We start from the raw sequence: 14,664 nt of genomic DNA on the forward strand, positions 1-14,664 counted from the left end.
CGCCCTGCATCCTCCCCTACCTTCCATCTCCATCTCTCTCTCTCTCCTGCATGCGAAGCATGGATTCGATTTACATTTTTCTCGTCCTACTTGTTTCCCAAACCTATTTTCTAGCCTCTGCAGACAGGAAATTCGGTGAGTAGTCTACATCTATTCATCTGTGATTATGAAGGATCATAATGTTCCCACAGCTGCGAGGAGACGCACATATGGTTATTTTGGGTCTCTGTCAATATTTTATTAGGCAGTCTGGAAAGGCACTGAATTAGCCTACGACTGCAGCTCTTGTTTGTTGGAAGATATAACGGCTATATCTATAATGGGGGCAATTCGGTGTAATAAAGCCTAATGACAAGAAAAATGTGCAAGAAATATAGGCCTATATTATTGTTTACACCTGTTGTTTACATATACATTTTTAACATGTGCAGGCCAGCACACCTAAAGTGTTTACTACTTATTACTATTTTAATAGCCAATGGGTAGCCTAACAGTTTTCTTATTGGAATAAATTGCATTATTTAGGATACAGTATAACCTTTTTTTGCAGGGAGAAATCGCAGAGAATCACTGTAGGCCATCAGGATGTTTGATGTCTTTCTCTCACTAAAATGGTGAGGGTCAGGGAAAAGTCTTTTTCAATGTTGGGTGCGGGACCTAGGTAAAATTCGCTTTATATTTTATATAAGGTGGATATTCGGTTTTCTCTTGTCAATAGCTATTGAACCAAGCATTCCATCACTTTGAAGATGCTATATTCTGAATCAGGGGTGGATGGAGAGCAATCCACACTTTATTATTTATTTGTAAAAGATTTTGGATTACAATCGTCAACAGCTTTTACACAAAGTGCGCATGACTATGAAAATGATATAATCTGAATCAAGGGAGAATGGAGAATAACCATAGGCTTTTCGTTCATTGAAATTTCAATATACATTTTTTTTCTTCCGGATTTCAAACTTCAATAGCTCTTCCACGAAGTGTGCTGTGACTATGAAAATGCCATATTCTGAATCGGGAGGACGGAGAAAAATACACGTTTTTGTTGAAGTAAAGAAATACAATTTAAAAGCCATGTGTTTTTCTCCGAATATATCATTTTCAATGTCATGTCACTCTTTGTGTAAGAGTTATTAAGATTTAAATATTTTATTAGGTGTGGATTGTTCTCCATCCACCCATGATTCAGAATATACCATCTTCATGTTCATGCATGCTTGGTTCGATAGCTATTGACAAGAGAGAACCCTATTTCCAGTACGAAACAAATTATACCTCTAAGAGAGCGGGCCACTTTATTATGTAACCTTGATAAGTGGCGGCAGCGCTGCTATGGTGACCAGGAAAATGGTAGCTATGCTGCTCATTGGGAGGAAAACCAAAACATTATTACTTTCTAAACCTTCCAAAACCTATTTGTTTGTAGCCATATCTATTATTATAAAGATAAGCATTTTAAGAAGAGAGATGAAAATTAATCACATTGTAGAACACTTCCTCCTTTTAGTATTATATATGGGTATAGACTAATTGTTATCTATATTAAATGCTTTATCTATATTAAAGGCTATGTAATACAATACTCATCCCATGGAAACCATGTTTTTCATATCAAACAGTATCTAATGATTATTCCGTTAGCATATTTGATAGTGATGTGGAAAAGTTCATCTAAGGCCTCTGTGTGGTGATGAGTTCCATTTACTTCAGTTTTCAGTCGTTTGCTGTTCAATGTGATGTTGTAGCCTCATAACGTTTTCTAATTGCATTTGCGATAACTCCATCATTCAGGTGAAGGTCAAGTAGCTGCCATTAATGCCGTGTGTGTTTTCCCATCGACTTCACTGACTTACCCTTGTTTGACGCACACCAGAATTGAGGGAATTGTTCTGCATGCTAAAAGTACAGCAACAGCATACGGTGTACAGTGTCCGAACAGGTGTCAAGACATGTACACAATGCCATGGACTAATGTGTAACACGTACCATGACGCTGCTTTTACACCTGTGCAGTACCTCTATTATTACTCTAGTAATGTTGTATAAACATGTTGTCGCCATGGACCTTAGTATTTACTGTATTACTACACAGGGATAAGAGCAAGTTACATGAAGTGTCACCAGCTCACTCTGACTGTTCTACCTCCTCAATAGCATTTTCTCTATATTATGTACTATATTGTACAATACGCTGCCTTGCCTGTCTCACTCAGCTTTGACCTTATTATTATTGGATGTACTGTAGGGCCGGTATCCCAGACACAGATTAGGTCTAGTCCTGGACTAAAAATCCCTTTCAATGGACAATCTCTATTGAAGTGTGCCTTTTAGTCTGGGACTAGGCTTAATCTGTGTCTGGGAAACCCTCCTGTAATGTTCAGGACAAGCAGAATGTTATTCTTGGTTGCAGTTAGTGGAGTGTTTTGATGGTCTACCACCACATTCAGAAGTGATGCTGTCAAGGTTTAACAGTTCATTTTCCTCTGTTGTGTCTTGGCACAGCGTACAGGCTTGTGTAAATTGTAGATTTGTAGATTATTGGTAAAGTGAGGGACAATATTACCCTTTCTAATGAGGCGACTAAGATGTCTAGATCTTTCCTGACCCATATGAGGATGTGGATAGGGCATTAGCTTTGATTCCCCTGTAGCTACTAGCTAGTATCATTTGACAACAGTAAAATCTGTTACGCTCTTGTTTTTGCTGCAACTGAGCCCTACTATGACTATATACTCGAGCCCACGTTGCCTGTGTCAGATTTTGTATCATGTGGTTGAGTGACTGCTGTCACTAACAGCTGGTGAAGCTTCATTCACTGACTGCAACCCCAATCACCTGTGTGCCATCTTTAAGTTCACATGAACCTCAGTGTAGGCTTCAGATAGTATCCCTCTGTTTTCTTCAGTTTCATGCCAAGTGAACCTTGCTGTAAGAACACAGTCACCTTGTTCTTGTTGTGCTGCTACACACAATGTTATCTCACTGTGTTGTGTTCACTTCCTCTGAGGCCAGACAGACGACTCAATTTGAAGGCAGCTAGCTATGGGCTCAGAGAGGAAAGGACGACGAGTTATTTACAAGCTCTTGGGTTTATTTTTGGATGCCTGGCCTCGACTGTCTGAGTCACTTTTACTTCCTGTGTCAGTTGATCAAAATAATTTCTACATTGATTGTAGTGTCACTTGTGTGCGGCTGCTGATTTACAATCAGATGAAGAGGCCTAGTGGCGAACTAAAGAGCCACATTGCACTTAAGTTGTCGTGTTGCTTTTTTAAGTCATTTGTTTCTTCCTGGGTTGGTTGCTCAAGTTGAAAGCATACTTGGATCCATTCCCCAACGACAGCAAGGAGAAAGAAGAGGCAGCGTTATCATCCCCACTGTGTCCATAGTGACTGGGAACAAACAGCCTATAGAGATTGAACTTGTCTGATAATTTACAGGATTAAACTGTGAGGTGAAAAACAATCAAGTTGACAGTGTGTAACTTTCAAAGTGTCAATTTAGAGGAGGGCACAGATAGTGGTTTGGAATTGCAGTCCCAATATTTGCTTCATTGTTTGTGGACCTTGCCAGAACTACCCTGGAAATAACAGTTTCAATCAGGTGTGCTCACACACAGCTCCTTAAATTGATAGTAATCTCTCTGTGTTTGTGCTGCCTGACTAACTGCCCCCTGTTACTCTCATCCCCTCCTCTCACTTCCTGAGACTGACTGCCTGACTCAAAGCTCCAGCATTGATTCACGAGACTGAAGCATGGACACGATACGCAACGCTTCACTCAATCCTCTGAAGTCTCAGCCAAAGCCTGTATTCAATGTTCACTGCTCTTGCTATACACCACTACTCTAGCAGGTCTATTGCAATAGGTAAGGACATTTTCACGTTGCTCAGATTGTTCTGCAGCTTCGGTATTGAGGAGAGGCTGTTGACATGTTGTGACGGGGTCCTGTCAAGCTATGTCCTCCTGTCCATGTAGTTTCCCTGTATACACTGCAGCCAGGTGATGTCAGCCTCGATAGTCATCAGTCATGCCCCAATGCAACTGAACAATCAGCATGAATTAAAGATGTTAATACATGTTGCTATGGAAACCGGCGCACAGGCATGTGTGAGATGACCTTTTCCGAGTGCCAGGCGGGCTAGTGATTGCAATATTTGATTTCGTTTTCCTGTTTAGTAAGTGTTTCTAGTCAGGCCGCTGGCTTACAGAGCAGAGAGATACTGACCCTCAACCAAACTATAAACCTACTGGGAGATGACTAACTGCTGGCTTTTTGTGGCTTGTTGAAGTCTAAAAGTTATTTGGGGTGACTGACTCAATTTCCATAAAGTTAAGAACTAAAGAATGTCTAACAGTTGCTGAGAGGAATGTGTTGTGTGACCAAGTTGAATGTAGGCTACTGTCATTCAAAAAGCATGGCTGCAGCCATCATTGGAATGTTTCCAACAGGCATGACACTAAGGTATGACTTTTCATAAAGTAACCTCTGAACATGTCTCGTTTTTAGTTTTCCGTTGCAAAACGTTTTGCTACGGTGTACCGGTGCCGTAATGAATACATCCCTGAGCTCTGTCCTTCAGTAACAGCTATACATGCAGATTGTAGAGTGGAAAATGGGATGTGTCCCAAATGGCACCCTATTCCCTATGATATAGTGCACTACTTTTGACCAAAGTAGTGCACTTTAAAGGGAGTAGGGTGCCATTTGGGAAGTGGACTTGGACTCTTGTTTGTTAGAGAGATAACAGATTAAAATTGTTATGCTGCTTGGCAGCACTAAATCCAGGGTAACGACAGTGCTCTTTGCACACAGGGTGGAGTTGATTGAAAAATCCATTCCCATGTCCAGTTCTTATTTGTCTCGTGTGCCACCCACCACCTATTTAAGACTGCATTCATAATGGCCATGAAACCCACAGAGTAAGGCTCAGAGGGACACAAATGACAGATCAGGTTCAAAATACCATTCAGCAGATTAAAACCCATTCAGCTGTTGATTTCAAAATGACTCAAAAATTGGATGAAACATGAGTCTCTGAAATATTGTACAGTAACATCTTACTGTACGTCTTCAGAGCCAAAATAGGGCCATGTTGAATACAAGAGAAAATGTTAGAGGAACATGGTTTGTAAACAAGGGCACACCTCAGGGAAAAGGATGGCCACTATTATTCATTCACTTTACAATAAGGGGTGGACAAGAATGACTCCAACTAAATGTCTAGTGACAAATATGGAGAAGGGTAGGGTATTGTTCAGTGGTGTAATTTTGCAATTAATGGATCCCCATTAGCTAACACCGTAACGCTAGCCAATCTTCCTGGGGTCCAACACCAATTAACAAGACATTACAAACAACCACAATCAAGACTTCATAAACATTCAAATAGTAGACAATACAGATAATTAAAAAACCTGACAGGAAACACATTTAACATTCAGTTGATGCTTTCTATTTCCTGTCCAGTCATATGGTCTATCACATTAGATGTTCTTTCTATTTCCTGTCCAGTCATATGGTCTATCACATTAGATGTTCTTACATTTTTTTCTTGAAGGTGGATTTACTTTTTGCCTGAAAAATATGTATTAGTAAAAAGTTCCATTCAGCTATAGCTCTATATAAAACTGTAGATTTAAGTCGATTTGTCCTTGGATTGAGTTGTTTTAGCTGCCCTGAATTTGCCTGTCTGGTTTGGTGGTTATGCGTGTTGCAAAGTATGTACTAGTTGGACTGAAAAATACAGTTTTTTTTATTATTTTTTAAAATATAATATTCCTAAAGAGAACCAGAAGACTGGATAGTAATTTGTTTTTAACGTGAAGCCTTGAGAGATTCTGATGCATTTGATTAATATCCATTCAGTTAGTGTAGTGCATGGAATACTCAGGTATGTCAGATACCCACTTATTTTTCAGAGGGCATTGCGTATACTCACTTCTTAATCCCCACGATGAGTGTCAAAGTAGTGTAGTGGAGATATACACTGTATCAATTAATAAGGCTGATGGAACAGATCTTGCCAATTTAGGCACAGGTAGGCCTACGGCAATATTTGGAAGACTTTAGAAAATAATTGCCTCCACGTTTCTATAGTGAGATTTTGGCTATAAGCAACTTTGAAGCAAGGTAAGACATGCCTCATAATAAGAATGAAAATGTCCAGGTTTCAAACAATTAAGGAACAGGAAAAATATAGCGACGCTAATGAAAGGTCTAACTGTTGTCTTCTGGTAGATGGAAAGGCTCTCAAAAATTCTCTCTTAAATGTTAACTAGCTACATATAATGATGTACGGTGAGAGTCGAGAAGCCAGTTCAGGGAGTGAATACCTTTTTAATAAATAAACACAACAAGAAACGCGAACAGCTCACCAACACGACACAGAAACAGGAACAATGACGACTGGGGAAGAAACCAAAAGGAGTGACATATAAAGGGCAGGTAATCAAAGAGGTGATGGAGTTCAGGTGAGTGTCATTATGTGCAGATGCGCGTAATGCTGGCGACAGGTGTGCGCCATAACGAGCAGCCTGGTGACCTAGAGGCCGGAGAGGGAGCACACGTGACAGTATCCCCTCCCCAACGCGCGGCTCTATCCGCAGGATGCTGACCAAGATGATGATGATCCCAGGGATCAGGAGCGGACTGGTCACCTCTGCTAAGGTGAGGGAACCTGTTGATCCGGCTGAGGCGCTGGAGCATGACGACCTAGAGCGATGGAGAGAGAGCATACGTGACAGTACCCCCTCCCCGGTGCGTTCGGCTCCAGCCACAGGATGCCAACCACAGGGACGATCCCAGGGATCCCGGAGCGGACCGGTCGCCTCCGCTGAGGCGCAGAAACCTGACAACCGGCTGAGCAGTGAGAGCCCGATGAGCTGGCTGAGACCTCCCTGGTTGCCTCGGCTGAGGCATGGGAGCCTATCAAACCCGCCGAGGCATGGGAGCCTATCAAACCCGCCGAGGCATGGGAGCCTATCAAACCCGCCGAGGCATGGGAGCCTATCAAACCCGCCGAGGCATGGGAGCCTATCAAACCCGCCGAGGCATGGGAGCCTATCAAACCTGCCGAGGCATGGTGAGCCTATCAAATCAAATGTATTTATATAGCCCTTTGTACATCAGCTGATATCTCAAAGTGCTGTACAGAAACCCAGCCTAAAACCCCAAACAGCAAGCAATGCAGGTGTAGAAGCACGGTGGCTAGGAAAAACTCCCTAGAAAGGCCAAAACCTAGGAAGAAGCCTGGTTCCTCTCTAGGTTATGTGAGGTGGCCAGTCCTCTTCTGGCTGTGCCGGGTGGAGATTATAACAGAACATGGCCAAGATGTTCAAATGTTCATAAATGACCAGCATGGTCAAATAATAATAATCACAGGCAGAACAGTTGAAACTGGAGCAGCAGCACGGCCAGGTGGACTGGGGACAGCAAGGAGTCATCATGTCAGGTAGTCCTGAGGCATGGTCCTAGGGCTTAGGTCCTCCGAGAGAGAGAAAGAGAGAATTAGAGAGAGCATACTTAAATTCACACAGGACACCGGATAGGACAGGTGAAGTACTCCAGATATAACAAACTGACCCTAGCCCCCCGACACAAACTACTGCAGCATAAATACTGGAAGCTGAGACAGGAGGGGTCAGGAGACACTGTGGCCCCATTCGATGACACCCCCGGACAGGGCCAAACAGGAAGGATATAACCCCACCCACTTTGCCAAAGCACAGCCCCCACACCACTAGAGGGATATCTTTAACCACCAACTTACCATCCTGAGACAAGAGTATAGCCCACAAAGATCTCCGCCACGGCACAACCCAAGGGGGGACGCCAACCCGTTACGCACATCTGTAGGCTCCCGCTGAGGCATGGGAGCCTACAAACTCGCTGAGGCATGAGAACCTACAAACCCGCTGAGGCCTCCCAGGTAGCTCTGACTCCAACACCCGGACCCGACATCACCTCCAACACAAAAACTAACAAAAAAACACTCCCAGATGCTTCCCTTTGTTGAGTCGTCATTCTATAATGTACACTGAGAGTCAGGAAGCAAGTTCAGGGAGTGAATACGTTTAATAAATAAACGCACACAACAAGAAACACGAACAGCGCACCAACATGACACAGGAACAATGACGACTGGGGAAGAAACCAAAGGGAGTGACATATAAAGGGCAGGTAATCAAGGAGGTGATGGAGTTCAGGTGAGTGTCATTATGCGCAGATGTGCGTAACGCTGGTGACAGGCGTGCGCCATATCGAGCAGCCTGGTGACCTAGAGGCCGGAGAGGGGAGCACACGTGCCACTACAAAGTAGCCTATGCCTAGGTACGATGATTATGCCTAGGTACGATATGATGATTATTTTCATCAATCCACTGGCTACAGGAACACTGCTAACCAAACAACAGTGCTAGGTGCCTGTGCACTGGAATTAAAGGGTAACTGCACTCAAAAAGGCACATTTCTTAGATTTTTCCCAGACCTCAAATGTGGTCTCCTGATGTGGTTTAATTAAGCATTGTTATGGTTGCTGATGTCGTCGTTTGACCTGCATTCAATCACCCAAGTTATCACCATGGTTAAGGCTTCCCACAGTTCCCCAGCTTTTACCCCCCGACACACACACACACTCTCTCTCTCACTCTCTCATGTCGGTTGATAGTCAGTGAGTGTAGCCTACATATTGTAATCGAGGTAAGTTTTTATCAGTTACCGCATGACTGTAATGTGCATAATATGACATAGCTTTTTAAAATGTAGCCAACATCATCTTTGATCTCTTGATCAGTCTTTGTATATTCCGTAGGTGTAGCCAGGCTCTCTGTCTTCAAAGATGATTTAAACAAATGTTATGTCAGTCACGGGACACAGACTTTATAGACAATGGACACAGTAGAGATGGGGGTTTGAGCTTAAGTTTGTCTGAAAATATCTAGTTTGCCTGACTAGTGCTACCCAGAGTTAGTTGCTCTTTGACACTTTTCCTCAAAGTTAATGGGAATAAAAGGATGAATTTCAGGAGGCAGTACTTTGATCAATAGCAGTCAGTTAGCTGGGATGAGCTCTTCAGTGTGCCTTGATGATACCAATAAACAAGAGATGTTTAACTGTCTAATACACAGAGATCTCATTTTCCAGATGGTCAAACTTGATTAATTTGCCAGTAAAGACCAAATCACAGACAGCTCGTGTGGAAAAACACCCACAGTGTTGTTATTGATTCATTTGTCAGAATGACTTATTTTTTATATTACCGTGGTTTTAGTAGTTACATCCTTCAATGTGGTGTGGCTGTATAAAACACATATCGGTTACACTTTACTTAGTGGTGATATGTAGCATTAAAAAAACCTTCAGAAATACTTTATATGCATGTCATAGAGGCATAACGCTCTACATATCAGCACTAAAGTGTTCAGGTTATAACTTAGCCTCACATTCAACTCCAGGTCTCCCTTAGTTCCCCCCAAGGTTGCTTCTGTGCTCATCAGGTTGATCGGTATGCCAGCTTTCCTTCTCGTGTTAGTTTAGGTGCTGTCTTCTTCTTCAGCAGCCCACTCACAGACACAGGAAGGAGCGGAGTTGAGCTGACTCCGTCAGTAGCAGGCCCAAAATAAAAAGGAGTGTGACTCTCTCTGTCTTGTGTGCATGTAGCCATACTGACTAAGAGAGTACAGTATGTGTAGCTCTTCTTAGTCATACAAGTACACCCAAAATCTCCATTCACACGCCACTTCAAAAGAGCGCTATTATTCAATACTTAAAAACATTTCCGTACTTAAAAAAAAAATCTATTTCAAACACACATACTCTTATCTTACTGTATGTATGATGCACATCACACACTGTGTCTTCACTCTCCATAATGTCAGAGAGCCATACCTCCCTGTCTGGGGTGTCTTATGTGCACTATGGAGTGTGCTACCAGTGGTGGTGGGGTGCTGCTGCAGTATGACAGCAATGAGACACATTATCTGCATCCCAAATGGCACCCTAATCCCACAGGGCTCTGGTCAAGAGTAGTGCACTACATAGGGAATAGGGTGCTATTTGGGACATAGACTTAGAATGCCAGCAGCTCCACACCACACTAAACAAACAAAAATATGTGAAAATATGTGTTCAGGAAGCACTTGGGAGAAAAGCAGTCATAAAAACCTAGAGATAACAAACAAACTATTTATATCAACTCAAGAAACTGCAACATTGAGGAAAGTGGACCCATGCAGCCGCCCACATCCCATTCCCATGTCATACAGTTACTGGGCCCAGCCTGAGAGCGATGTAATACTACAGTTCAAATAGGATTTATGAATAGGGTTATACATGGTATCCTCGGGAAGGTAAGGGGGGTGTCAAGTTGGTTCTTGGAGAAAGAACAATTGTGCCTGTTAAGCCTACTCCTCTCCTGGCTGCAGCGCTGTCACCTGCTTTCTCCTATCACCTTCTCCCCTCCTTTCTCCTTTCCCCCTCTTCCCTCATACCTTCTCTACTCCTCTCCCCCTCTTCCCTCCTCTCCCCCTCTCCCCTCCCCATTCCCATCCTCTCCTCTTCCCTCCTCTCCTTTCCCCCTCTCCTTTCCCCCTCTCCCTCTCCATTCCCATCCTCTCCCTCTCCATTCCCATCCTCTCCCCTCTCTCCTCTTCCCTCCTCTCCTTTCCCCCTCTCCTTTCCCCCTCTCCCTCTCCATTCCCATCCTCTCCCTCTCCATTCCCATCCTCTCCCTCTCCATTCCCATCCTCTCCCCTCTCTCCTTTCCCTCTCCTCTTCCCTCCTCTCCTTTCCCCCTCTCCCTCTCCATTCCCATCCTCTCCCTCTCCATTCCCATCCTCTCCCTCTCCATTCCCATCCTCTCCCTCTCCATTCCCATCCTCTCCCCTCTCTCCTTTCCCTCTCCTCTTTCTTCCTCTCCTTTCCCCCTCTTCTATCCTCTCCTTTCCCTCTCCCCCTCCTTCACTCCACCCCTCCTTTAGATCTATGACAGGTGTAAAGATTTGTCTGAAACAGCCTGAAGTCAATGTGTATTGCCAGATTTCGGCTAAGCAGACATTTAAAATACTCCTCCGCTGGAGTGCTGTACTAAACTATCCTACGCCTTGACCTCCTTCTCCCCTCTCTCTCCAGATTAAATTCTATGACTAGTGAGGTCCAGCCACCCGACAACCTGCCCGCTCGACGCCATCCTCTCCTCCCTTCTGGAGACCTTCTCCCATTTCTCACTTAACTCATCTATGACCACTGGCTGCGACCCTCTGACTTCAAAAAGGCCGGAGTCGCTCCCCTCCTTAAGAAACGAACACTTGACTCCTCTGATGTCAAAAACTACAGACCGGTATCTCTTCTTTCTATTCTTTCTAAAACACTTGAGTGTGCTGTCTCTGACCAACTCTCTCGCCATCTCTCTAAGAACAATCATCTTGACCCTAACCAGTCAGGCTTCAAGACTGCTCTCCTCTGTGTCACGGAAGCTCTCTGCACTGCCAAAGCTGACTCTCTCCTCTGTTCTCATCTTCCTAGATCTATCCACTCCCTTCAACACCGTGAACCATCAGATCCTCCTCTCCACTCTCTCAGGGCGTTTCAGGTTCTGCACTCTTGGATTACATCCTACCTGGCAGGCCGTTCCTTCCAGGTGACATGGAGAGTATCTGTGTCTGCACCACGTACTCTCACTACCGGCCCACCACATCAAACTCAACCTCGACAAGACAGAGCTTGTCCAGGAAAGGCCTGCCCGCTCCAAGACCTCTCCATTTTTGACAACCCCACGGTCCCCCTCCCAGAGTGCAAATAACCTTGGTGTGACCCTGGACTACACCCTGTTGTTCTCTGCAAACATCAAAGTAGTGACTCGCTCCTCCAGGTTGATGCTCTACAACATCCGTAGAGTACGACCCCACTTCGCACAGGAAGCGGCGCAGGTCCTAATCCAGGCACTTGTCATCTCCCTTCTGGACCCCTCGCAACTTGCTGTTGGCTGGGCTCCCCGCTTGAGTCATCAAACCCCTGCAACTTATACAGAACACTGCAGTCCGCCTGGTGTTCAACCTTCCCAAGTTCTCTCATGTCATCCTGCTACTCCACACACTCCACTGACTTCCAGTCGAAGCTCGCTTCCACTACAAGACCATGGTACTTTCCTACGGAGAAGCAAGAAGAACTGCCCCTCCCTACCTTCAGGCTTTGCTCAAACCCTACACCCCTACCCGAGCACTCCATTTTGCCACCTCTGGTCTCTCGGCCCTTCCACCCTTATGGGAGGGTATCACCCACCCACTCAGCCCAGTCCAAGCTCTTCTCTGACATGACACCAATGCCTAATTTGTAAATCGGAAGGTCCCGGAACACATAGTGAGCGCGAAAGGAGGGGGGGGGGGTGTTATCCAGGAGGCTCTGAGGTACAGGAACACATTGAGAGAAAAAAGTGTCAAATACAACATAGCAGCGCAGCAGACAGAGTGAACAGCCAAGTAGCCTACTGTCTATGGTGGTGAAACGGACAGCACTCTCCAAGGTGCTGATTAATTCAAAGCATTTTAGACGTCACTGCAGTAGGCCCACATACTTGAGTATAGCTGCGGGGCTAACACAAGTCTGAATTTCTTATAGCCTTATTTTCTAGACATCAATGTACAGCAACATTTTTAGACAACACTGCAGAACACCATCTATATGCATATGCACACATACTCCGCTGTGGGGCTTACAGCGCCCCAATTTCATATCGTTTTCAAGACATCAATGTAGCAGTAGAACAAATATCACAATATCGGAATATAACTTCAAATAAAATAAATCAATGTAGACCAGAACAGAACACACACGAGAATATGTAGGCCTCCTGCCTTTGTGATAATATGAAGCACATATTCAGAATACCTTCACAGTACAGAAGAAATTTGTAAAGAAAAGAAAATGTCCTACCTTAGTTTTCAAAACATCCCACAATGACTCTCCTCATGTCAAATCCATTTAACAACCGATAGTCAATTTCTTGCTCAAGGCCATGAGCGGGCCTGTGGCTGTGACGTTTAGCCTCCTTCTAAAGCTGTTCTGAAGACTCTGGCTGTAGTGTCTTTTTTCCTTCATTTTGAGTGTTAACTATAACCTGGGTGTCTTCATTAGCCTTGTCTACAAGGCTTGCTGCCAACAAATGCGCCTTGTTTCGGGTATGTTCAAAAAACTTTATTTTTTATTTATTTATTACATCTGATGCATAGGATGATAACTTACTGTACATTCCACCTACTCTTTTGCTAGTTTAATCCCTCGAGTCATTTCTAGACCCAAGCCCCATACCTTTTTTTGCATGTTCTACAGCTAATTTTAGAATTCTGCATGACAAACCAGGGGTTATATGTTTGCTTGTTCTTGAACTGCAAATTGCTCCTGCTCCGAGCCGGTGGTGATGCTGAACTGGCTGGATTAGTAGCGCTGCTAGCTAAGACATCGCCATCAGGACCAGTTTGCCCCTCAATTCTCTCCCCATGGCACGGACAGTTCTCTGGCTCGTTCTGGGTTCGATCCACCAAAATCTGAGAGGTACCGGATTCTATTCCGGCAGGATCCAGCTTAAATTAAGCAGTGCGTGGTACCCCAGGTAGTGAGGTGCGTACTGGCGACAGAGTAGTCAGGCGCAGGAGAGCAAAAACTGATTTACAACGGTGTCGTTTAATAACACATAAACCACCGTCAACAGAATACATAAAATGGGTCAAACAAAACCCGGTAATCACCAGAATACCGTGCACAAACACTACATGAAAACAATTACGGAGAAGGGCAGAACAGAACAGAGGGTTAAATTCACAACATGTAATTGATGGAATTGGAACCAGGTGTGATGGGAGACAAGACAAAACCAATGGAAAATGAAAAGTGGATCAGCGATGGCTGGAAGGTCGGTGACTTCGACCGCCGAACACGGAGGGGGACCAACTTCGGCGGAAGTCGTGACACCCCAACGTTGGAACCAGCATCCCCCTAAAGCTAGGACAGCAGATTCCTTGGCCATCTTCCCGAAATAGTCTGAAACCCTACCTCCTCAATAGGTATCTGGATAAGAGCTTCTGCTAAATGACTTAAATGTAAATACAGAAACAGCAGCCCCCAGCAGCCTGCTCCTCCGTGTTGATGGATCACCCTGGAACACTGTGTGTCCAAAATGGCACCCAATTCTCTATTTAGTGTATCACTTGTGCACTATGTAGGGAATAGGGTGCCATTTGGGCCATTTGTGTTTTCCGACTGGCCTAAATGTTAACTTAGGATAATGGCCCCACGACTGTGCTGTTTATCTGTAGCTGTGAAACGCAGTGCTGCATGACGCTGTAATCCATGACACCCAGTCGTCCACCCATGCAGGAAGGTGACTCACCACTGGGATATTGTATTGTACATCTCAGCACTTTTTCTAGACTTAGCTATCTATAGAAAGCTGAGATATGCAGTACAATATGTAGGCAACTGTTGATGGGTCTTATGATATCATGACATTATGAAGATATATGATGGTACCTTTTACCTGATTATGGAATCAAATCAAATCGTATTTGTCACTTGCGCCGAATACAACAGGTGTAGGTAGACCTTACCGTGAAATGCTTACTTACAAGCCTTTAACCAACAATGCAGTTCAAGAAATAGAGAGAAGA

The 14,664-nt window shown here is 44.3% G+C and overlaps 1 protein-coding gene across 3 annotated transcripts in view; it reads left to right on the top strand.

Annotated features, from left to right (window-relative positions):
- The window catches only part of LOC112259593 (receptor-type tyrosine-protein phosphatase N2-like), a 141,711-nt gene that overhangs the window by 113 nt on the left and 126,934 nt on the right, over nt 1–14,664 (top strand). For 2 of the 3 annotated variants that reach the window (XM_042328748.1, XM_042328749.1), the window contains exon 1: nt 1–135. This exon is cut by the window's left edge. In XM_042328748.1, coding sequence (XP_042184682.1) covers nt 51–135 — 85 coding nt within the window. In that variant the 5' untranslated portion in view covers nt 1–50. Of the gene's footprint in view, nt 136–13,916; nt 14,062–14,664 lie in introns of those variants that run through there. The other variant, XM_042328750.1, reaches the window with a different exon arrangement.

This window comes from Oncorhynchus tshawytscha, linkage group LG10, assembly GCF_018296145.1.
Source record: "Oncorhynchus tshawytscha isolate Ot180627B linkage group LG10, Otsh_v2.0, whole genome shotgun sequence".
Classification (NCBI taxonomy): Eukaryota; Metazoa; Chordata; class Actinopteri; order Salmoniformes; family Salmonidae; genus Oncorhynchus; species Oncorhynchus tshawytscha.